At 47.6% G+C, this 23,521-nt stretch overlaps 1 protein-coding gene across 1 annotated transcript in view; it reads left to right on the forward strand.

Moving 5' to 3' along the window:
• LOXL2 (lysyl oxidase-like 2) overlaps positions 1–23,521 on the forward strand; it is a 41,987-nt gene that overhangs the window by 17,402 nt on the left and 1,064 nt on the right. The window contains exons 3-12 of the mRNA XM_009580339.1: positions 196–407; positions 6,911–7,133; positions 9,081–9,264; positions 13,439–13,590; positions 14,284–14,451; positions 17,396–17,561; positions 17,795–18,038; positions 21,103–21,218; positions 21,759–21,895; positions 22,721–22,832. Of these exons, the coding sequence (XP_009578634.1) occupies positions 196–407; positions 6,911–7,133; positions 9,081–9,264; positions 13,439–13,590; positions 14,284–14,451; positions 17,396–17,561; positions 17,795–18,038; positions 21,103–21,218; positions 21,759–21,895; positions 22,721–22,832 (1,714 nt within the window). The remainder of the gene's footprint in view (positions 1–195; positions 408–6,910; positions 7,134–9,080; positions 9,265–13,438; positions 13,591–14,283; positions 14,452–17,395; positions 17,562–17,794; positions 18,039–21,102; positions 21,219–21,758; positions 21,896–22,720; positions 22,833–23,521) is intronic.

A 23,521-nucleotide genomic window follows, 5' to 3' on the forward strand; every position in this document is an offset into this window, starting at 1 on the left:
GGATGGAGGGTGGCTTTGCACAAGGTAGAAAGGTTTTTTGCTTCCCTGTGTGTCTTTTTCTAAATGGCTCTTCCTTTCTGCCTCCCTCTGTTCAGCTGTAACCCTTGACAGAACTGGTTTTTGTTCCTCACCTCGAAGCTACACAACCAGCTTCCTTGCAAGCCAGCATCATTTGTGTTTCTTTTACGTGTACAGAACATGAACATCCAGGTGGAGGACATAAGGATCCGTGCCATCCTCGCCACCTACCGCAAGCGGGTGCCTGTCACAGAGGGTTATGTGGAGGTGAAAGACGAAGGGATCTGGAAGCAGATCTGTGACAAGCACTGGACCATGAAAAATTCCCGAGTTGTCTGTGGCATGTTTGGATTTCCAAGCGAGAGGAAATACAACACCAACGTCTACAAGTAAGAGCAGAGCTTTGTATGAGACACAAGCATGTTTCTTTGAACACTTGGGGCCTTGTTAAAAAATGCAAATTGTCAAATGATACTGGAGACCTTGAGGTAGAAAAACCTCCAACTGCTTCATTCCTTCAGATCAGATTCTCCTTCTGTGTAAATATTTGAAATGTCAAGCATTTCCTTGTGCAGACAGGGGAGTCGTTTGATCCTCACCGTTCTGGCTGAAGACCTAGTGCAGTATCGGTTGTAGTATTTGATAGGTCCTATAATAGATGTGGACAGTCAGCCCAAGAAATCTTTTTTTTTTTTTTTTTTTCCCCCCCCAGCTATAGGATAGCCATTTCCTCCACCAGTGATAGGTTCTGTGTTGTGTGCAGGGGATGGATGGATGTGAACAAACTGGTCACACTCTCCCAGTAAACCCATCAAGTGCAAGAAAATCTAAGCACTTACCCCATGCCTCTGCAGAAAGCCAGCTGTAGGATCAGATCTGGTATGTGCTGAAAGCTACAGCGGGGTAATCTTGGAGTAAAACAGGCCTCTATTGTGCTTCGTTGCCCAGGTTCCTCCTTCCCATTACTGCATGCAATTCCTGGTCTCACACCTCTTGTGACATGTTTACCTGCATTTAGCAGCTGCTCTGGCACTCACAGAGGCTCACTGACCATGGTTCATGGGTGTCCAGCTGCCAAATCACCCACAAAGGAGCAGTCTACCCAGGGGGATATTTCCCAGTAAATCTCCCACTGTTGTTAACCCCAGTTCAGCTCCTTTGGCACTGGCAATTCCTCAGGGTCCCAGGCTGGAAGAGCTGCCAGCCGTCTCCAACTGTATGACTTGCTCTATCCATTAAAGCCTGCTCTGAGCTGAGTTGAGTGCTGAGCTAAAAATGTCAGTAGTGCATCTGTGCTACTCCTCCCAACGTTGCTTCTGACTGTGCATCTGAGATGGTGCTTGTAGAAGGATGCAGTTTGGGGCAGTTGTGATTTTTGTGCTGCTTTTTCTTCCTATAATTGTAGATTGCTTTAAAATGAGGGAAGAAAATAGTGATCTGTAGGGAGAATGTTGTGTATTTTAAAGCTGCAGGCTAATCGGTTCAGGCTGCGTTACCTGTTTCTTGAAAGCCAGGAGCTCTGGTCTTTTTTGTTGTCATTGCTTCAGCTTGCATTTTGTCACCAGCCTTCGTCACAGACTTGCTTCTTCCTACACTGTTCCCTAGAAACAACACCCTAAAGCAGATGCAAAATAGTTTAAGTGAAATTCTGTCTCATTTCTTTCCTACACTGTGACCTATGGAGTGGGAAAGTGTCAACTGGTTAGGGGGAGAGCTGAATTCTCCAGGCAGGAGTTGTGGCTTTCCTGCCTGCTCCTTTTGGCCTCTGCAATTGCTATTTCTGAAAGCTCCCTCTGGAACTGGCTGGCCATGTTTCATTTCTTTCATTAGCAAGATCATGATCAATTGAAGAGGTCCTTGGGTTGGAATAGCGTAAAGCCACATAGCAGCACAAAGAATATAAAATAAATAACCCAAGTGGAATTCTGTTTTCAGGCTTCCCAGGGAGATGAGCAGTGAATTAATAATCGCTACCAGGCGGTCTCATGTTTTGCCCTGGACACCAGTTTGCTCCCATCAGTGCAGCATGTCTCCCTCAAACTCAGCTCTGAGATTCCCAACCCCTGCATCAGAGCAAGAGGGCAGAATAAATTACCTCTAGTAAGACAAAGTAGATTTTTCCTGCTTCTCAGTTGTGGTGTTTCCAAGAAAAGCATTAACTTTAGCAGCTGGAGCCATTTGCCTTAAATAAAAGGGTGCTTGGTAATTGTCCTGTCTCTTGCAATAGTATATGTAGAGATGGAAAAACTGAGGCACAGTTGTTCAGCATAATGTTCAGCAATGTTGAAAATCCCATTCACCGGAGCTGGAGTTATGAATATGCAGTGCTTACAAATACCAGGCTTGGAGTTCTCTGCTACTGAGCCAGACAGATTGCTTATGTAGCCTCAGTGCCCTAATACCTCCCTCACCTTTGCTCATTTTTGGCAAGCAGTAATGGCCTGCTGGGCTCCTGCACCCCAGAAGGATATTTTGGAAAATATAATGAATATTATCCCAGGTTGGAAGAAGATGGGATGTCATTTTATTGAAGGGAAGAGACTTGTAAAACTTTGTCAGCTAGACGGTTTTGTTTGGTTAGCATATGGTGTGGTTTAACCCCAGCCGGCAATTAAGCCCCACACAGCCGCTCGCTCACTCCACCCCGATGGGGTGGGGGAGAGAATCAGAAGGGGAAAAGTGAGAAAACTCGTGGGTTGAGTTAAAGACAGTTTAATAGGTAAAGCAAAAGCTGCACACGCAAGCAAAGCAAAACAAGGAGTTCATTCACTCCTTCCCACCGGCAGGCAGGTGTTCAGCCATCTCCAGGAAAACAGGGCTCCATCACGCATAACGGTGACTCGGGAAGACAAACGCCATCACTCCAAACATCCCCCCCTTCCTTCTTCTTCCCCCAGCTTTATATGCTGAGCATGATGTTGTATGGTATGGGATATTCTCTTGGTCAGTTGGGGTCAGCTGTCCCAGCCGTGTCCCCTCCCAACTCCTTGTGCACCCCCAGCCTGCTCGCTGGTGGGGCGGGATGAGGAGCAGAAAAGGCCTTGACTCTGTGTAAGCACTGCTCAGCAGCAACTAAAACATCCCTGTGTTATCAACACTGCTTTCAGCACAAATCCAAAACACAGCCCCATACTAGCTACTATGAAGAAAATTAACTACCCTAGCCAAAACCAGCACATCATAGTTTAAAAAGCTGTGTTCTTTCCTGGGGCATTTGCTTTTGTGCTTTGTGTTACTGGCAGCTGCATCATGTACAACCAGCACTGCTGGTAACCTTGCTGGTGAGGGAAACCTCCCAGTTCTGGGCTGGGAATTTCACAAGTGATCTTTGCTTCACGATCAAGGTACTGGAATGATGACCACTGTAATCTGCTCGCCTGGGCCATGAGAGCACTGCTCTCTGCTTTGTCCCGCATACTTTCTGATCGCATTCTGTCTTGGAGAGGGAAGACTTCATCTCTGGCTGGTCACTTGAGCTAAACCCTCTCTCCATGTGAGTGTGAAGCCTCAGAAACGTTCTTCTCATTTCTCAGGCTTTGCTCTCCCTAATTCGTAAATACCATTCTCCCAAGAGCAGATCCTTTCCCGCTCCTGCTCCGCAGCTGGGAGACGGGCTGGAATCGGGTTTCTGCTGGCTGGGGCTGCGAGTGCCCCCTTCCCACATCCCCGCCAGTCCCACTCCCCACAAACTACAGCTTTGCGTGCTGAGCTAGCTGATACTCTGCTCTGCTTCTGCACAATGGTGGGAGGTGAAATGATTTGCAGATGGATCTTGCTTGAAAGAAAACAACTTAGTTCATTGTTGTCCCGGTGCCAGGGTTTTATTCCTGAATGTAACTTAGACTCTGCAGTTGACAGCACGATTTATGTTAGGAAATGAAACAAATCTCAATGTTGTTTCCATGTTCTTGTTCATTCTTCAAAGTGATTTTTATATAGGCACCACTTGTTAACTCCTCCTCCCAACTCCTGCTCTGGTTGAGAAAGCAGAGTAAAATTAAATGTATTTTGCTGACGGGGAGAGTAGGAGTTTGTGGCTGGAGATGCCTAAGGCAGAGAGCTGGACCTGATGCCTTCTCGAGGCCTTACAGCTTTGTGATTTGTCAAAGAATTGGATGGAGGAGTCAGCAGTTCCAGGATACTTTGTTCAATGTCAGTCCAAACAGCATCTCCCGGTTTAACCAGTCTGCTCATAGCGCTATAAATCTGGTCAGATGTGTAGGGCAGTTAATCACTTCTATGCTTGTGGTAGAAATCATGATGGTTCGGGTTCTCCCAAGCAAAGCCAGGATCTTAAGGGCTTTGGCAGAAGGAGGCAGGTCTGGCTTCTCTTTTGCCTCCCTGAGGCTGAAGACAGCAAACTTCTTAACTTCAGTAAATGCTTGAAGAGTTTCTCAAGGGTAGGAATTCTGTGCTCACACTCCTGAAGAGGAGTTCACTGGCTTCTGTTCAGTGTGTTATGGGTTAATTTTCCCGGCATGTATATGTGTAATGGTTTGTTTTCTGCTCTCCCTGAGTCCTCTCAGATGCATTCTTGCACAGCGAGGTAGCTTTAGCTAAACCCTGAGCCACTTCCCACAGCCCTTGGGCTTAACCTGTGTCTTTGTTTAAAGCTTATGTGATGAGGGTCTATCTCTCCTGACCAGTCGAAATGGTTTGGGCTCCAACTTGACCCTAGAATTGGCTAAACTCTCACAGCGTGACTGTTCACTCACACCTCTGATCTGAGCAGCATTGCTCTTGGCTTATACCAAGACCAATGAGAGGTGGGTTGCACCCTTTCTATGTTAAAAAATAAATAACAAGAATGCCTCGAGTTTCTGTCTGTAAAGATCATCTGTGTTCTACTTCTTTTTTCTATATGTTTGGTCTGGGGAAATGAGGTGGGGCTTTCTCTGGCTATTTCTCCCCAGCCTACCAAGGGCTGTTAATACCAACCAGATGTTAATGCCTCATGAAATTTCCAGGATGAGGTCATTGTTTGCTATTATAAGGCATCCCTGTAATTACTGCTCTAAGACGGGCTGTGTTTCTTGTCTGCTTTGGAGTTCGTGGAGCTCCCTGCGCATGTCTGTGGAGGGCCCGCAGTGAAAATACTCCTTCAGGTTCTCACTTCCATACGGAGCACGCAGACTGCAAGGGTGGTGGGGCAGAGCTGGCTCTGTGTGGATAACGTCACTGAACGCAGGCGCTTCCAGTGTGTAACGTATGCCTGAATCTGCCCCGTCGCTCTGCAGTCTGTGAGGGCAGTTAATGTTCAAGTGGGACCTTGGTGCTGAGCTCCAGCAGTCCAAGGGCAGAGGCTTTCATGGCTTTTCGGTAGACATGAAGTATCCTGGGTAGTTTAATTAAAAGGAAGAAAAATCTACAAGGTTTGGTCCAAATTGAACCAAATATTCTAGCTGAGAAGTGGCTGGCACTTTCCTTCTGCCTGCATCCTCCCTGGTTTTACTTTTTTCTTTAAATTTTTATTCCTCCTTCCTATTTCCCATTCACTTTCTGTTGATTCAGGGTCTCTGACAGCTCTGGTTTGACAGACTTGGAGTTTGACAGCCAGCGTTTTACCCGCAAGACAGGCAGGTTGCCTGTTGCTGCTCCATGGGACAGACCTCAACCCTGCCCCATCCTCCGTCCTTTCCAGCACAGCGTTTACTCCCCAACACGTGATGCAATTGCATCTCTATCTCCTGCCCGGCCGTATTTGGCCCTAACCTCAGCCCAGAGAAATTTGGTTCCAGAAAGGATTAGTCAGTGGCCGCGAGCCATATGAGCCTAGACAACTGCTGAGCTTGTCAGCAAAGCTTAGCAAGTGGAAGGGGAGAAGGTAGTTCTCTCAAGCACCTGAAATGGTGTAAATTACCCCACACGGGACCACCAAAGGGCATCAGTTGGGAAAACCTCGACCTGTCCAGTTTAAACCAACAACCTATAAAAGGCTCTTTGTCCCTTTACCATGTTCAGGCTCTCTGTCCTGCGGGGACGTGCTACAGTTAATCAGAATCAGTGCTCTTTCTCCCGCCTTGCTATGCCATTTATCACACCTAATCCTTGGATCTCGCAAAGCCACGTCAGGATCACAGCAGGGCCTTGGCTCCTCTGTGCCTTGACTTTTTTTTTAACTTAACTTCTAACATCTCCCTTTTGGTAATGATCTGACCCATATTTCTGTTTCATTGACAATTTAGCTCCGATACAGTTGTCTGACGGTCTTGCGATACAGTTAGGATGAAGCTGGATTACTTTCTTTTGTTGTTTATCGCACATGCCCCTTCCCCCTTAGAGTCCCTGGAGCAGCTCCAGACAAGTGCTACAGTTTGGGAGCAAGAAGCAGAAACTGCTGCCAATCTCCTCCGCTGTGAACATGTCATCAAGGGAATTGCTCTTGCTCTCGGAAATTGCTTTCAGGCTCACGGTTGTTAACGCTGCAGCTTTGAGAGAAGCCAGAAAGCCGTGGCTTTTTCCCAGTCTGCCATCTTCTCACAGCTGATAGGTCATGGCCAGCAAAGAGAACGGCTCATTTTGGGGGCCTCTCCACTCCAAACTCACCAGCGTTATTTGCACAGGCCCTATTTGTATGCTGCCTTTTGAATTAACTGATCTCTGACCCCTACATAATGTAGGGATCTCTATTACGTGTCTCTCCTTTGAGTGCATAATTGTTGCTCTAGCCGCACTGTTGGTTCTTACTCTGATCTTTAGCTTAAGGAGATGGCCTATTTGTTCCCAAGTGACACCTTAACAGAGAGGCATTGTGTGTTTGAGTGGATCAGCTTTCAAATAATGCTGTTCAATCCTCATTTTATTTCAAGGCGTTTTTCCCAAATGTAGCTACATCAGTGCATTTTTTATGGATTCCTAACTTTTATTTTCCTGTTCTCTTTTTTCCTTTAAGGATGTTTGCCAGCAGAAGGAAGCAGCATTACTGGGCTTACTCAATGGACTGCAGTGGGAACGAGGCTCATATCTCCAGCTGCAAACTGGGCAAGCACCTCAATGTGGATGCAGAGAAGAACGCGACCTGTGAGAACGGGATGCCTGCAGTAGTCAGCTGTGTCCCCGGACGTGCCTTTGCCCCCAGCAGCCACAGTGGCTTCCGAAAAGCTTTCAGGCAGGAGGTGAGCAGGGAGTGAACGCAACCTGTCAAGTAGGAAAAGCCTTGGGCGTGTAACTATTCACCATCAGTTATCAGCTGTAAGGCCTGAACACGTGTATGCCCCTAGCTGTTGTGCGAATGTCCCCTTTTGTGTTCCTTTCTCACTACAAGCCCAGCTGAGTTTCTTTCCTCGCAAATACGTGGTACCCTGCCTCCCTCTACAGAAGGGTGGGAGATTGGCTCGCCGCTGCTGCTGGCAAGGCTGTGAGCAAGTAGTAAGAAAATACATTTGTCACGTTTCTGTTTGAGCTGTTCTGTTCAAGCCAATTGAATGCATGCCCAGTTGCTGCCGGGCTTTGCCGTTTCACAGTCACTTAAATACTGCTGGGTTGTTTCTCCTGTAGAGGTACAAGGGAAATAAGCTGGCATTTCCACTACCTCTGTATCTTCTGCAAAGAAATGCCCTGAGAGACTGGGAAAACATGGCCTACAGGAAAGGTTGAAAAAGTTGTGTTTGTTTAGACTAGCCAGGAGAGGGCTGAGGGTAGTGTAAAAATTCTAAGATATGCAAAAGGCTGTTATAAAATGACCCTGGAGTCAGTTGTTCTCAGTGTCAGTGGGGCGACTGAATGTGAAAGAAGAGCTTAACTTGCAGCAAATGTGGTTTAGGTTGATGCTAATGGAAATTTTCTAGCTGTAAGGTATGTGCAGCCTTAGGATACAGGGGTGATCTCGGGGTCTGGAGTGCCTTAATGCTGGGTTAGAGGGGTTTTTTGCAGGATGCATTAGGTGCTTTGGATCTAGCCTATAGCCCTTGGCTGTAGCCTGCATCCCCCAGCCCTATACCTCTGTGACTTTAGAAGTGGGCTTTCTCTTGGCACCTGAGAAGACCCCAGACCATTCCTCCAGACACTGCTGTTGTGGGAATCGTGCAGTCCTATCCGTGACTTGCTTGCCAGGCACTTCTCTGCACGAGAGCTTGCAGGATGTAGGCCTCAAAGGTGAAAGGTCTTGTAAATCATTACTAATCTTCTGAGCCATGCACACTGCCAAGTAATTCCTTAAGCCTTTGTGTAGGCTTTGGATGTCCTTCGTGTGACCCCAGCCTGGAGAACTGTATATGCTTCCAGTTTTAAAAGTTAAGGTTTTTTTGGTCTCAGACTTTGCAAAAATCACGTGGTGTTCCAGTACTTAAGACTCAGCTCCCACCACAACAACACATCTCTCCCGTGTGGCAGCTGGCGGGTGTCTCTGCTTGGTACTGGGGAAAGAGGTAAGCGATGTATAGTTGGTGACTAATGGAAATATAAGAATAGAAATTAATGGAACTGGACCTGCCACTCGGCTGTGTATTTCTGACTGCTATCTGCCAGATCACTTATTCCACTAGTCGTAACTGCAGCGGACAGATAGGTTTTACGTGGCTCGATTTCCACGTTGGTCTCCTCAGTTAACCCAGGACCCGTCTGGAGATGTGTTCTGCAAATGAATCCATCTAGCGGCGGAGCCACAGGCGGGGAGTGGATGAGAGCAGTCTGCTAGCTGGCTCGGTGCAATTCCCAAGCCTCCTGTAAGGCTCCCAAGAGATATGGTATGACAACTGGGTTGTTGCATGTCCAGCCACTCCTGCGTGCAGCAGCACTCTTCTGCTGCAGAACTGCTTGTGTGAAAAAGGCTCCTAAATCCAAGCACTAAAACTGCAAAGAACTAAGATGTTTCTTTTTGTTCGCTACCCACGTATAGGGACGTGAGAAACATATGTCTATGCATACCGTAAGTCTTAGCAGGTAAAGATCTTCTTTCATCCAGCACTTTTAGCCTTTTGTATTATGTGGTGGTGGTTTTAAGGTGCCTCAGGGTAATACTTTTTGGGCCACAGCTTACCTGCAGCCACATGCTGTAAATAAGAGCTGTAAAGAACGGATGCTTCGTTCCTAGGCAGTGCTAACACCACTTCTGTCTTTTCCAGCAACCACTGGTGAGGCTGAAAGGGGGAGCCAACACTGGCGAAGGACGAGTTGAAGTGCTGAAAAATGGGGAGTGGGGAACGGTTTGCGACGATAACTGGAACCTGGTGTCAGCCAGCGTGGTGTGCCGAGAGCTGGGCTTCGGGAGCGCCAAGGAGGCAATAACGGGTGCAAGGCTCGGGCAAGGTAAGAGCAGTGAGAGCTCCCGGGACCGTTCGTGCCTTGTCTACCTCCAAGAATCCTTTCATGATTCAGGGCAGAGCATATTTTTACTGGGATGTTTGTTTTGGGGACCAGGAATTTATTCTGTACCCTTAATAAGTCTCTTGAGTCCAGGAGTTTGAGGCCGAACTGGAATATGTGACTTAGAAAAATCTTGAGATTCCTTGAAAGAAGTCTAGTGATGATGAGTTTAACCTTTCCCTCAGACAGCTGTTCCAGTAATTACTACTTCGTTATCACATCCGTTGCTCTCAGATTCTCTTTGAGTTCTCTAGATCCACATCATGGTGTAATGCATTACTAGAAGGTTCCTGGCAAAAATGGGTCCTGGATCTAGACTTCAAACACTCTCCAATTTAAGACCAGAACATTAATTTAGCCCATTATAAATAGAAGGGCATTTGAACAGTTCAGAGCCAGGTTTGGGTTTGGATTTCCTGTATTTGGGAGTTGGTTTAAATCCCAAACTGTGGTAAATGGTTACTCAAAGCCTAACATACGCCCTCTCAAACCACCTTCTGATTCACACGCCTTGCTCCCATAATGTAAACCCTAAAGAAAATGACACCAAACCAAACCCTTTATTGTGAGATTAAATGAATGGGTGAAATTTCTTCAGCCCAGCATGGCTTGGAGAAGGGGAGGGAAAGTGTACAACACGTGTAAAGCACAGTGCTGGTGTCGAGAATCTGGAAAGCTTTAAAATGTGACCTGTCCATTGGATTTGCCGAAAAAATCTTGCGGTGGGATGCAGGGAGCTGCTGATGTGTTTAGCTGCATCTAGGAAACAGCATAACTGTCATGGGGGGGGAAGCAGCTGCCACGTGAGGGAGGAGAACACGCCGTTCCCTGCCATCTCCCGCAGCCGCAGTCTGGAAACTCTTAGCAGCGGCTGCCGATTCCCACACGCTTTCCTTTCTTTTAATGTTAAACACTGGCAATCAATCAGTGCACCCTGTCAAAACTGTCCTCTGGGACGACAAGCGCTTGGTAACTCCCTTCAGCAGCCAGATGGTCACGTTGTGGTAGGAAAAGGAGCTCTTTTGGCCCAAACTCACCTCCACACGCCCGTTGCACAGGGGAGTCTCACAGCTGTTAAGCTCTGTCCATGTGCATGTTTACGCTTTGCTTTGTTACAGCTGCATCTCGGTGAGTTTGTGTGTTCAAAGACTAATTTGAAGGTCCAGTCTCATCATTGCTGTGTTGGAGATTGAATTTCATAGGGTAAAACATATAAAGATGGGCTACGTGTTAAATCAGTGTGTGGTGTCTAGAAGTCCCAGTTAAGACAGTGACCTGTGGGAGATGAGTGCCTACCACAGAGAGTTCAGGGTATGGAGAAGATGATTTATTCTCCCTTTTATAGATGGGCAACTGAGACCCAGATTAAACAATTTACCCTTATTCACACAAGAGTTGTCTGAAAGGAAGATACAGAGCCCAGATCTCCTGAATGTGTTGTCCACTGCAACGTCCAGGGAGGGAGAACATAGAATAAAACCTCAAGCAGTAGGTCAATGTATATGTTGGATATACAGTCCTAATCCTGTTCATATGCTAAAGGAACAGCATGGGAGGAAATACAGTTTTTATCACCGTATTTCAGCACATATAGCAATGCAGTTTCGCTACATTTCAGTGCCCGGGACAGCAACACTTACTGCCTCCACGTATCGTAAAGGAATTTCCCCAAGAAGAGCAAATGTGCCAGGGTTACGTGGATCAGCGCTGTGGCCCTGCCCTCTTGCTTTCTCATTTCATTGGTATGACTTTGTCAGGCTATTTCAGTGGAGAATGTCGGACTGCATCCATCCTGCATTCTTGGTGCATCACCCTCCAATTCTGGTCAGCATCAAGGCATTCCTCCTACTCGAACTGTTCGGCGGTTTGCAAAATGACTAGGTCAGTGTCACCATTTCCAGATGTAGACCACAAACAGGATTTTAATATGAGAGAAGCAAAAAAGGCTAGCTCCACATTCCCCAGTGGCCTCAGCCTAGGAGTCTGCTCCCCCATTGTATAGGTCTTGCGTGATGGGTGGGTACAGGGCTGAAGTGCTAAGGTGCCAAAAGGTGGCCAGAGCCAAATTAATTCTGTGGATGAGATTGAACCCAATACATTTACATCTCTGCCTTTGTTGTTCTTGCTGCTGTTGTCAGAAGGCGGCTCCAGGGTACATCATGACTCATTCCACCACACAATCGTGGAAATATGCTAGAGAGCACTTTTTTTTCCCTTTTTGTTTTCCCTGTGCCTCAGCAGAAGTCTGAGCAGGTGAGGGGTTCACCAGACAGGTCATTAAACTGTCACCCACAGTTAGGTCTCTGAGTCACAGGTGTGCTGGCTGCCACATAGAGTTAGAAAGGCTCCAGGTGACAGTAGGAAGAGGCTTTTAAGCAAAAGGACCCCACTTACCATTAATAAACCAGTTACATTTTCCTGCCTTCCAGAGTCAGCCCTTTTCTTTGAACTAAAAGGAGCAGGCTTGAAGTTGGGTAAAATTTTCTTTTCCAGAGGAATGAGCAAAAAGAGGGTTCGTGGTGAGGCAGCACGTGCCCGGGAGGCTGTTGGTCAGGCAGTTGGCAGTTCTGCCACTGTTTAACTTCGGGAAATTTGTGTCATCTCTGAGTGCAGGTGAAGAAACGGAGCCAGCAGCCAGGATGTCATTTCCATGGTCTGTTCTCTGCTGATTTGAATGCTCTGAGACAGGTACAGCTCTCTGGCTCTGCGGAGCCCTCATCACTTGTGCTGTGATGAGAATAGTGTTGCAGGAATGAAGAATCAATAGTCACTGTCAGAAATGGTGAGAAAACAGTTGCTTTCCTACCTCCGTTACCCAGATGGGTCAGCCTGGCCTCCGGCAGCCTGCCGCTGTGTGCTATGCATACTGACAAGGGGAACTCCAAACTGAACGCCAATTCCTGTATCTGGTGTCAGGAAAGAGCTGGTGAAGGGTATCAGTGGGTGGATGCTGCTTTCTTGGAAACATCTTCTGTGGCTTTTGCTTTTCATCGCCACCATCATCGTGCTGCTCCTGGCTGCTGACCAGAAACGGGCGCACCTGCGGCTCAGACAGAAGTGCCTGGCCAAGGGCTGCTGTGAAGCAAGCCACCCGCAGGTCAGAGCACAGCTTCTGCCAGCGTTTTGATTATGCCGAGTCCGAAGAGAGCACGTTGACAGAAAAGTTCAGAAGTGTTTTTATTTTCAGCCCCCCATCTCTGAAAGCTTCCTAGAAACTGCTGGAGACCAGAGGATTCTACATCTGCTACTTGCAGGGATCTCCTGTCAAAACTATCCGGTGTGTTTCCGTCAGCAATTACTCATGGATTGTATGGGCTCCACAAAAGACTCTGGTTGTTCTTCTGTGCTGAAGATCATCTGCTGGAACCTCTGATTCATCCCCCGGCCAAACTTATTTCTAACCAATTTTGGGCTCAGTTTGGAAGCAGGACCTGAGAGCTTTACAGGCGGGATTATTGCCTTCTCATGTATGTGTCTCTCCTCTTGCTCTCTCTCTTTGGTGGCAATGACAATTGTCTGCTGCCACTTGTCCAGAGAGGAACCAAATCATTCAACTTCGCTCCCAACAGTTTGAGACCATTCTCTGTGGTACAAATTGAGGTTCGCCCTCTTGTTTCCATCAGTGTTGTTGGAGTCTGTAACACACACCTGCCCCAGAGTTGTTTCACTGACTTCTCGCACATCCCTGTGGTGTTATGTTTTGTTGTCCCAGCAAATGCGTCTATGTCCCATTTAAATGTCAGGGTTTGATTGGGAGCAGATTCCAGCATACGGACCCATCCAAAAGGTCATAATTTGCGAATTCCTCCAGCTGAAGTTTGTAAATTATGTAACAATGGAAACTTGGCTTTTTCTGTAGCTCTTGCATGCTTGAGTCCCAGAGACTACTGGAAAGAATTTAATGGTAAAATTGTTAGTAATAATCTTGCAGCTTTTTGTTTTATTTTTACAAGAAATCACTAGAATTTTTTCAGGATTACCATGTTTTGAATGCTAGAGGCTAGTGTGATGTCTGCCATGTATTAATAAACTGTTATTGGATATTTCTTCACCACACAGTAGCATGGACAGAAGGTAAGGACTCTCTTTTTTTTTTTTTCCTCTTTTCTTCCCCAAGGCATGGGTCCAATTCATCTAAACGAAATTGACTGTACGGGCTTTGAAAAATCAGTCACGGACTGCAAGTTCAACATGGAGTCGCAGGGCTGTAACCACGAAGAAGATGCTGCTGTGAGATGCAACGTTCCAGCGATGGGTTTCCAGAATCAGGTGAGAAGCCAAGTGATCCGGATGCGAGTGACTGATGAGCATCGTCTGCCCTCCCTTGCTATGCAGTGCAGGGTGTCTGGGTAGGAATCATTTCACCTAAGCCGTGCCTATTTAAGTTCGATTTTAACATCTGCATTGTATTAGACAGGACGGCAAATAAGGATGATGGTCCCTTTTTGTACTGAGCTTTGAGCCTTCTCCCAGTATGACGGGGCTTATAAAAGAGTGAAGTGCCACTTCAGCTGCAACCTGTAAGGCTGGTGCATGTCCCTTTTGTGATGGGATCTTGGCTGGGTCTCATGACAATGGTACCCGGGTGGCTGCTGGCCTAGGGGCTGCTGTCGTCTTTGCCACACGGAACTTAAAAACTAACTACATGAAGCAGACACAGGTTCCTCTGAGTAAATGCTCCTGCCAAAGGTTCAAAGGGACCAGAGGGGGGAAACTTTCACAGGGTGTGTTACTCTCTTGCCACTTGCAGATGCTGGGCTTGGCTAGGCTTCCTGTCCATGGTGGGAGACGGAGAACAAACTGCAAAAACTGGTCTGCTTGCAGCTGAATTGAGGTTTCTGGGCTCAGTGACTTTATCCACAAGCCTCGAGAAGACCCTGAGCATTGCTTGCCCAACTGTTGCATCTTCCCTATAAAGTTTGCTATGACATGTATTGACATACGAGTTTTTATACCCTGCAGCTGCGTCTGAGCGGTGGCCGCAACCCTTATGAGGGCCGGGTGGAGGTCTTGGCGGAGCGCAACGGCACTCTGAAGTGGGGCACCGTCTGCAGCGAGAACTGGAGCACCGTAGAAGCCATGGTGGTGTGTCGGCAGCTGGGCCTGGGGTTCGCCAGCCATGCCTTCCAGGTGAGTCCCTGTGCCCTCCCGTGCGTGTGTTTCAGATGTGGTGGCATGTGTGTGGTTGGGTAGGGGCTACTGGAGGAGGAGGAGGAGGAAGGCTTATTAAGAAAACAAACCACAGCATTCAGCTTCAAGGCATTAGCTGGAGATACCCTGAAGGTTAAACCTCATTGCACAGCAGCTGTTGGGGGAAATTCAGAGCAGAAAGAGCTCTTGCAGCTCTGGGCAAAGCTGCTGTTTTCGTACTGCTCAGGGCTCAGATTTCCTGGGAAGCCTGACTCCCTTAGCCCTGGCTGGGCTGGTGGTTACATGCAGTTTCTTGTCCCTCCCTGAGTCAGTGGGGAGTTGAACTCCTCAGGCTGACTGAAGTGTGGAAGCCAAGTTTAACCTGGTGTCAAATCACTTGAAAACAATTTGATTTTGCTCCTGTAGTTACTTCAGTGCAGTGTGTACACTAGTGTGTGGTGGAGCTGTATGCATTTCTTGCTCCTCTAATGGCAAATGCCTTAAACCCTCCCTGCTTGCACACGACTAAGAATGGCACTTAATAAAGGGATAAAAGCTACCAACTAACAAGCTTGGGATAACCGCAAAGGAATAAAGTGTTCTTTCCCAGCGAAGCTCTTTGGCGCAGTGAATGGCAGCCTGCTGTGCTGGCTGGAGGAAAGCAAGCAGCAACTATAAGAGCTGGAAGCTGGAAGGAGGGAGGGCAACAGCTTCCCACCCAGTTCCCAGATGGATAAATGGCATCAGGTGTAAGTAGCTGGTGTAGGCAAATAACCCTGGTGCAAGATACTCTTCTGTACTGATACATCCCTCAAGGATCATAAGGTGAAAGAGGGGCAGGCAGATCTAGCTGTAATGGTAGATTTTGCAAGGAAATATATAATCTCTGGGCCTTTATTGCAGTTCCCAGACACCAGGAAAATAGGGATTTGGGCTCCTAAAAAAACCTGGTTTCTCCCTAGGACAAAGTAATCCCTTGCCAGAGCTTGCTGTCTTGCTGTGCTCTGGAAATGCAGCCCCTTTGAGGCATTTCAACTGAGAATCAACAATTGCCAGCAGCTTTGGGGAAACTTAGGCTCAAACAGCTACTGAATAAATAAACTTCCTGTGTGTTTATATAGATGGGAACCCGCACACGGAAAACAGCCTTAGATCAGTTCTGGAAAGAAAACTATTTTCCCCAAACAATTTCTGGAAATCGAAAATTTGGGCAAACAAGTAAACTCTGGTTGCAGAGAGCGGAGGCTGTCCCCATTCTCCAAGCCCAGGGTCCGGTCAGCACAGCTGTATTTTCGTGCCGTGTCTGGCCTGCTCAGCATTCAGATGCAGCCGGCTCTGCTGGGCTGCAGTGATAAACCCAGTAACAATTAGCGTCTCTGCTGACTGCCTGCTGGTTTTGCGCAGGAAGGAACAATAAGGCCCTGAAATGACTAATAGCCTCAGAGTCCTCGGGGCTGGTGGTTGCCTATTGAGAAAGCAGGAGAGACTGTAGGCAGAAATGGACAGTTAAAACTCTGCCCGGAGAGCGCAGTCCTGCAATGAGTTTGTCCTGAAGGAGTGACCAACCTGGGATCCAGGAGGACACACTGGGCTCATGGGCAGGCAGATTCCAACCAATTTAACTGTAATCCATGGCCAGTGAGGGGATCTGCAGGTCCCCGAGGGACACACCGGGGTTGGATACCTAGAAGGTAGAAGGCTGGAGCTGCCCATGCTGCTATTGTAGCAATCCCCCCCCGTGCAAGCTGGTTCCTCCAGCTGATTTGCTTGTGTAGCTGCCAAGCAGAGTGCAAGAGCTGAGGATAGCCAAGTCCCTTGAACACTGGCCTTTCCAACCGCCTGGCTCTATTGACATAGCCCTGAGAGTCCAGCAAGAAACAAGACATTTTTTCCTTTAGCTGAGACTGGTGGTATTTAGAACAGAAAAGGCCCTTATGCATATCCCGGCTGCACCAGCTACGTGAGCATAAAGCTACACTGTGTAGAACAGGGCAGCCTGTGTGCATGTGTGCAAAGAGTGTTGCTAACAGGGTTAACAAACAGCCTGTTGCAATGGGAGCAATGCTACAGATGGGTTTTCTTTTCCTGGAAACCTGCTCCCAGTTTTGACACTAACAGATCTGATTTTTTTTTTTTCTTCTTTCTTCCCTCCCCTTCTCCCAGGCTTTGCAGTTGCAGCTTCATCAGGGTTTAGTGCGCTTAGTTTTGTGAGTGGTGTTATGTTGTGAGTTAATTTTCTGTCATTCCCACAAGTTTTGTAAAACTGAACCGGGTGATGAAGATGAGTAGTGAGCAGGGTTTGAACATCTGTGAATCCTCACACCTTGGCACCAAGAGATGCAGACCCTGGGGTAGCAGACCCCGTTAGTCCTGGTGGTACTCAAATGCCTTGTTTCCACTGGCCTTTCCAGCATGGCTGTTAATTCTGCCTCCCCTCCTTGTGCAAGCAGGCCCTCTGGCATTACTTGTGGCCCTCCTAAGTGCACAGATGTCACAAGACAGATGTGGTTTAATTGCTGGGCATCTCTCCCAAAGGCACAGCCTAGATGACTTAAAACAGCCTGAGGATGAATTCGTCAGCTGGATGGGCAGAGCAGGGTGGAAAAGTGAGTTTACAGCTTGGATTAAAAACAAGCAGAGATTTAAACCAGCTCAGAAACAAGGAGAGAGATTTGCTTAACACTGGTCAGATGTTCAGGGCAGGGAACATGCTCAACCTGGGTTTTAATTCCAGTCCCAGCCTTCTGCTTAAACAGACTTGGACTCATTCCCCGAGTTACTCTGCTTCAGCATCCTTTGGCAAGATCTGTCTCCTTGATAGTGTGGGCTCTTGTATTGATCTTCCCTGAGGGGGAATGCAAGTCACAGGGGGATGAATGTTCCCCCAGCAGTCCCCTAAGCACTGAAGAGTGTGTGAAATGCCTTTTTCTGCCCTTCTGCCCAGGAAACCTGGTACTGGCACGGAGACATCAGCGCTGACAATGTGGTCATGAGTGGTGTCAAGTGTTCGGGGACAGAGATGTCCCTGGCCCACTGTCGTCACGATGGAGCCGATGTCTCCTGTCCCAGAGGAGGTGGTCGTTTTGGTGCTGGTGTGTCCTGCTCGGAGAGTGAGTAACTCAGGTTTTATTTCATTTTGGTACAAGTGTTTGCCCTGAGATATGCAGGAGAAATAGGGTGGCCCATGCTATGCCTTGGGTATGTCAAAACATATCAAATTGCTGCTGATGGGGCTGAGAAATACAGTGCAAGGAAGGGGCTGGCCCCCACCTCTGGCAGACACTTGTGGGGTTTTTTTTAGTAGCCCATCAGTTAATTTCAAACCTTCCTTTGCATCTGCCAGCTGCCCCTGACCTGGTGCTCAACTCCGAGCTGGTGGAGCAGACGGCCTACCTGGAGGACCGTCCGATGTTCATGCTGCAGTGCGCGCTCGAGGAGAACTGCCTGGCCAGCTCGGCCGTCAACACCTCCGTCACTTCTGGGTACCGGCGCCTGCTGCGCTTCTCCTCCCAGATCCACAACAACGGGCAGTCCGACTTCCGCCCCAAGAACGGCCGCCACGCCTGGGTCTGGCACGACTGTCACCGGTGAGTGCCACGAAGACGGTTTTGCACGGTCGGTGCCTCCGTCCATCCCTTTCTGCTGCCCAGGGGGGACTGTTTTGCTATGGGAGCACAGGGCTGGAATGCTGGAGCCACGGCTGCAGAGCTGTGACGTGTGTCAGAGCAGCTGTGATCCTCTGAGAGGAGAGAAACCAGCTTATTACAGTAGGAATTATAGTTAAGAACCGGTGTGTGAACAAGACAGATGTGGAGGTCTCATTGAGAGAGATGTATATGCAAGGGCAGTATCTACACGGGAGTATGCGTATGTACAGACAGAAGGAAGCGCGTGCCTGTGTACCCACTGTCTGTGGAAAGATGCAGCCATCTCGGCTACTTCCCTCACCTGGGAAAGGACTCAAGAACATGCTGTAATTCTGCTTTTTTTTAAATGCATCTCGACTCCACTTAAACTGTGTACAGCTGGGAGATTGTTTTGTGCTTATTTTTGACAAACAGTAAATTCACCCCTGTAAATGCATCATTTTTCAGGGGGAAGCTGACAGTTTCAGCCAAAGTAAACTCCCCAAAGGGGGAGGAAAGAGAACTGGAACCACGCGATGCAGATGCTTTGCTTCTGAAATGATGGCTTGTTACAAGGTTGATTTTATGTAATTTGGGGTAAAAGGGAGCTAAGTAACTCGCAGTGCACAGCTCCTTGCCACTGTTGTAAGACTTTTGCTTTGTGAAAATATTAGAGCAGTAAATTCTCAAATCTCACAGTCCTTTATAGTCTTCATAAACCGTGTGAGCGAGGTGAGACGTGTAGGTAGCACTGCATCAGTGTCGCTATGCTGCAGTGCTGCTAGTCCGAAGCTTTAGATCATGGTGTGGGGCAAACGCTGGCCACTTGCCCGCAGACAGGTTGGTTTGTAATGTTTGCAGTCGGAGGCGCAAGCAGAGCTAAAACCTCGGCAGCACGGAACCGAAGGTAAATAGGCGATGGTATGTTTAGGGGAGGAGGAAAGCCGGACGAGTGCAGTGTGAGTGTCTGCCTTTCTGGCCCTGTTGTGAAGGGGCTGGGGGAATACGCGGGTACCGCAAGGCTTTGAGCACGTCGCAGGCTGGTTAAAAAGGAGGGCACTGGGAGCTCTTCGGGAGAGACTGTGTAAGTGAGGTGAGACTGGGAAAGGATCACGAAGAGCCCGACAGCCATCTGTGTGCTTTAAACTGGATTCTGTTTATATGGAGGAGGATGAATTCGGTTCCTCTTCAGTCTTTCCAGTCTGTAAACACCAGAATGTAAACACCTCCTTGAATGATTCAGACATATTTCAGAAACTGAGTCAGACTTGAGAACCTCAAACTTTTACCAGAGGCAGCCAAATTAGACAGCCTCAAAGTCAACAGCTCAGCCACTGCAGAATGCCCCTTCTTTCCTAGTTGCCTCACTCCATCACTGGGAGCTTCTGTTTAGTTGGCTTTTGATGTGGCAGTAGAACAAAAATGGGGGAAAAACCTGTAGCAGGGACTGAAAAGGGATTAACTTCTGGCAGGTGGCAATTTTTTTTTTTTGGTTAGGGGAAAGGCAGGAGGAGGTAAGAAGAAACCCACTCTCTAGAGGAAAAATTTCCTCTCCTCCTTTATCTGTAAATACGTGGGCAGAGTGATGCTGCAATAATGGTGCTTGGAAGTTATTAAGCCATGATTATTTTTACAGCTGGAAAGGAGAGGATTTCTGCACTTCCTTTTTTTTTTTTTTTTTTTAACTCCTAAGCAATGGTTTTTGAATTAGGGCCTGTCTGTGCAGTTGCCTCACTCCTCGGAGTCGAGCTATGGCAGACGGGCTTTGGTGTGTCTCAGTGCAGTGTTCCCACAGCTGGGGTAGACATGCAGCGATTCAAGGACCCACTCCGCTCTCAGCACCCACGGTTGCTCTCTTGTTCCCTGCAATGTGCTCGCGCTGTGGGTTTGCTCCTGATTCCAAAGCTGGGATCAAATTCAATGTGTTGCATCAGCATGACTGCATTTATGCGCCCAGCCCTGACCACGTGGAGCACAGTATGTGCTTTAATCGGGTACTTCTATCTGCTTCCTGCTCTACAAGTCCTATGGACTTCAACTGGACCGAAGCACAGGCTTAATTTTTTGCTGAACTAGCAGTGTGGCATAGAGAAGGTCAATGTTCCCGAGTTCAACATCACCCAAACCCTGCTGTGGTCTAACTTTGCTATTAGGGATCTACAGCACGGGATTGTCTGCTCTCTCCTAACTGTTGCTGCGCCCAGCAGTGCTGGAGGGTTCCTGATAGCAGCCCAGCTCAGGCTGAGTTGACACTGACACTTCCCTGTTTAAAATTATGAAACGTATCATGTGTGAACCCAGCTGTCGGGTTGTTTTGATCTGAGCGGAGTGAGTGCTGAGAGAAGCTGGTTCCATCTGTTGTTAGTTTTCTGCCAATAAATTTACATTCTGCTGCTTAAAAATAAATAAATAAAAAAAAATAGCCAGGTTGCTGGTCTGGGTACATCCAGCTCTGTTTGCAGCCTGTTGTTAAGGAGCACATGAAATATTTCTTGTTCTCATAAATGAGAAGGCTACTAGAAATGATGACCTGGCTGATGATGGCTTTGATTTCCCCCCCCGCCCCGCCCTTCCTTGCCATTATAAAACATGGTGTGATCCTACGAAGGCTGGGGCAAGGCTCTCCCCTGGAACAGCTTTAGCACTTGATAGGTAAACAAATATCCGGGCCAGGAGCCAGCATGAAGGCGGCATGGGTGATGGTGCCACGTAGGATTACACTGAGGGGAATGTTTCCTGGATGTGGTTTCTCTCGCTCTTCCTCCTGTAGCACTGCTTGGTCCGTAGCACTTCATGTGTTGTCGAGTATTTACCCCCGTGGCCATGGGGCTGGGGCTGGGAGGTGAAATGCCTGGCCCGAGGGATGCAGCAGCACAGAGTCGAGTCTGGGCTACTTGCATCCAAGTCGTCATGCCCTAGCCACTGGACCATCTCTGCTGGGGCAGACTGTGCAGCCCTTTAGACCTGGTAATTAAAGGGGTGTCTGTTTTTCCTAAAGATAATTCTCCCTGTCTGTGTCTTGCAGGCATTACCACAGCATGGAGGTTTTTACCCACTATGATCTATTGAACCTCAATGGAACCAAGGTGGCTGAAGGACACAAAGCCAGCTTCTGTCTGGAAGACACCGAATGTGAAGCAGGTATATTTGCCAGAGCCCTTTGTGCTGGGAGTTTAGGGCTGTCCCCACTGGCTTCAAAGATGCTGTCAAAGGCCTGAGCAGGGCTAGAATGGGGCCTGACAGGAGCCAGAAACCAGTCCTGAGGTTATATACGAGGTATGGAGTGGTCTCTACAAGTGTAAGAGAATCCCCAAAGGCCCCATAGGCTGAGGTTTTCAGACCTCTGCTCCTTACATCCTTACTCTGAGCTGCTCTGAAAACCTAAGTGTGCATTTTCTGATTCCTCTAAAGTGAGAAAGTCCAAAACGTGTCTCTAGGTGATGAGGTGTGGAAGGTGGCAGCTCCTCCCATGCGGTTAAGCAGTACGTGTATTTCAATACAAGGCATTGAGCAAGAAACTGTTATATTAAATCTCACCCAAAATACTGTGCCTGTAGCTTATCGCTACCTATGGGAGTTGGAGAACAACTAGCCCTTCCTCTGACGTGTCCGAGGGTGGGAAATGCCCAGCCTGACTTGCTATGAATCTAACACTTAGTGCCTTTAACTCTTCTCATTTAGATGTGCAAAAACAGTATGAATGCGCCAATTTTGGTGAACAAGGAATCACAGTTGGATGCTGGGATGTGTACCGTCATGACATCGACTGCCAGTGGATCGATATTACCGATGTCCCACCAGGCGATTATCTCTTCCAGGTATGGGAGAAAAAGCGGGTTTGAGACACTGCCATTGCTTTTATCTTATCCATTAGGGATGTCAAGAATGCAGCTAACCAGTTTATTTATACATCTCCTACAGTACTATAAACTTCCGATTACAAAGATTATTTTCCCAGGATACTTAAAAGATAAAGAATTACCTAACAGGACCACAAAGTGTTACCAGATCACATAATCACATACTTCCCTAAGTGAAAAATCAGGGCCAATAACCACAGCTTAGAGATGACAGTCTTAAGAAATCTGCGTCTAGCTAATACTTGATAGTCCTACACAATCCACGTGCAGCTAATGTGGTGAACACACTCCATTACATGTCACATTATATATATGCACAGCATCCCGCTGTTGTCTTACACTAAGCTTTTGAGCTGTTTGTAAGCAATGCTCGCTTCATTTGGGGATTAAATAGTGCTATTCTTGTGGTGTTTGCATGAGGAGTTAAGCCTGTGCCTACAGTCTGTTTTGTGCAAGTGGGTGGAGTGGGGCAACTCTTTGGTTCTAAAAACAGCCACTTAAACTGGAGAGGAGTGAAGGGAAGAGGAATTATTTTTGTCTGCACTGCTATCGTGTGAAATGTAGAGAAGGTGTTTGAGGGTATATCTTGGTGCACGGGGGAAGGTGTGATCTTGATCTGGCTTTAATCAACTAGTTTCTGTCTCCTTGCAAAATGAGTTAGGTTTTTTCTGTTAAAAAAAAAAGTGTGTAATGAAAAAGCTGATTGTCTCAGTCTGACTAGTAAGTGTTATATCCAGTCCACCTTTAAATAACTTTATGCTGTGTTTCTCCATCACTCCCTAGGTTGTCATCAACCCAAACTATGAAGTTGCTGAATCCGATTATTCAAATAACGTGATGAAATGCAGGAGCCGGTATGATGGGCAGCGCATCTGGATGTACAACTGCCACATAGGTGAGATGGACTTCTGCAGGGGACAGTTGAATGGCTGTTGTGCATAGATCAGACTGCATTGCTGGCTCTGCACTAGGAATTCTCTGTCCTTCTGTTGCAATGTGCTTACATGTTATTTATCACTTTGTACGTGCTTGGAAAGACGAGATCCTGAGCCCAAATGTACACTGGTGCTATTTGCCATAGACTGTTCAAAGGCAGACACCAAAGTGTCACTGTCACAGGGTCAAGCTGCTACAGGCTGCAAAGAGTAAGATGTCTGGATGGGGGTGGGACGGTTCGTTACTTAGTGCTGTGTTGTACATCACTGGAGGAGCAACCACAACGCTGGTAAAACAGCTCTCTCTGCCAGATCCAAAAGAAATCACTCAGGCTTGGTAGAACAGGGATAACAGATGTTCCAGCTGTATCTCTTCTTCGAGGAAGTGAGCATTTTTCCTCCCAGGACTGACTGTCAGACATCAGGAAAGCTGTTGTGCAATCTAAGAACTTGTTTAGAGTGGCAGAGTAGGTCCAGGCAAACAACTACAACTTCTTCCCAGACTGAAATTATTACCAACCTGGGACTGACCTCTTAGGACCCCAAAGCTTCTTTTTCTCTTGAAAAGCAAACAAGAACAGTGATGTGTGAAGCACAGCAGTGGAGAAGAGCCCTCTGCTTGAGCCAGAAATGAAAATGCTCTGCTGGC

The sequence above is a fragment of the Fulmarus glacialis genome, unplaced genomic scaffold, assembly GCF_000690835.1.
Source record: "Fulmarus glacialis isolate BGI_N327 unplaced genomic scaffold, ASM69083v1 scaffold33146, whole genome shotgun sequence".
Classification (NCBI taxonomy): Eukaryota; Metazoa; Chordata; class Aves; order Procellariiformes; family Procellariidae; genus Fulmarus; species Fulmarus glacialis.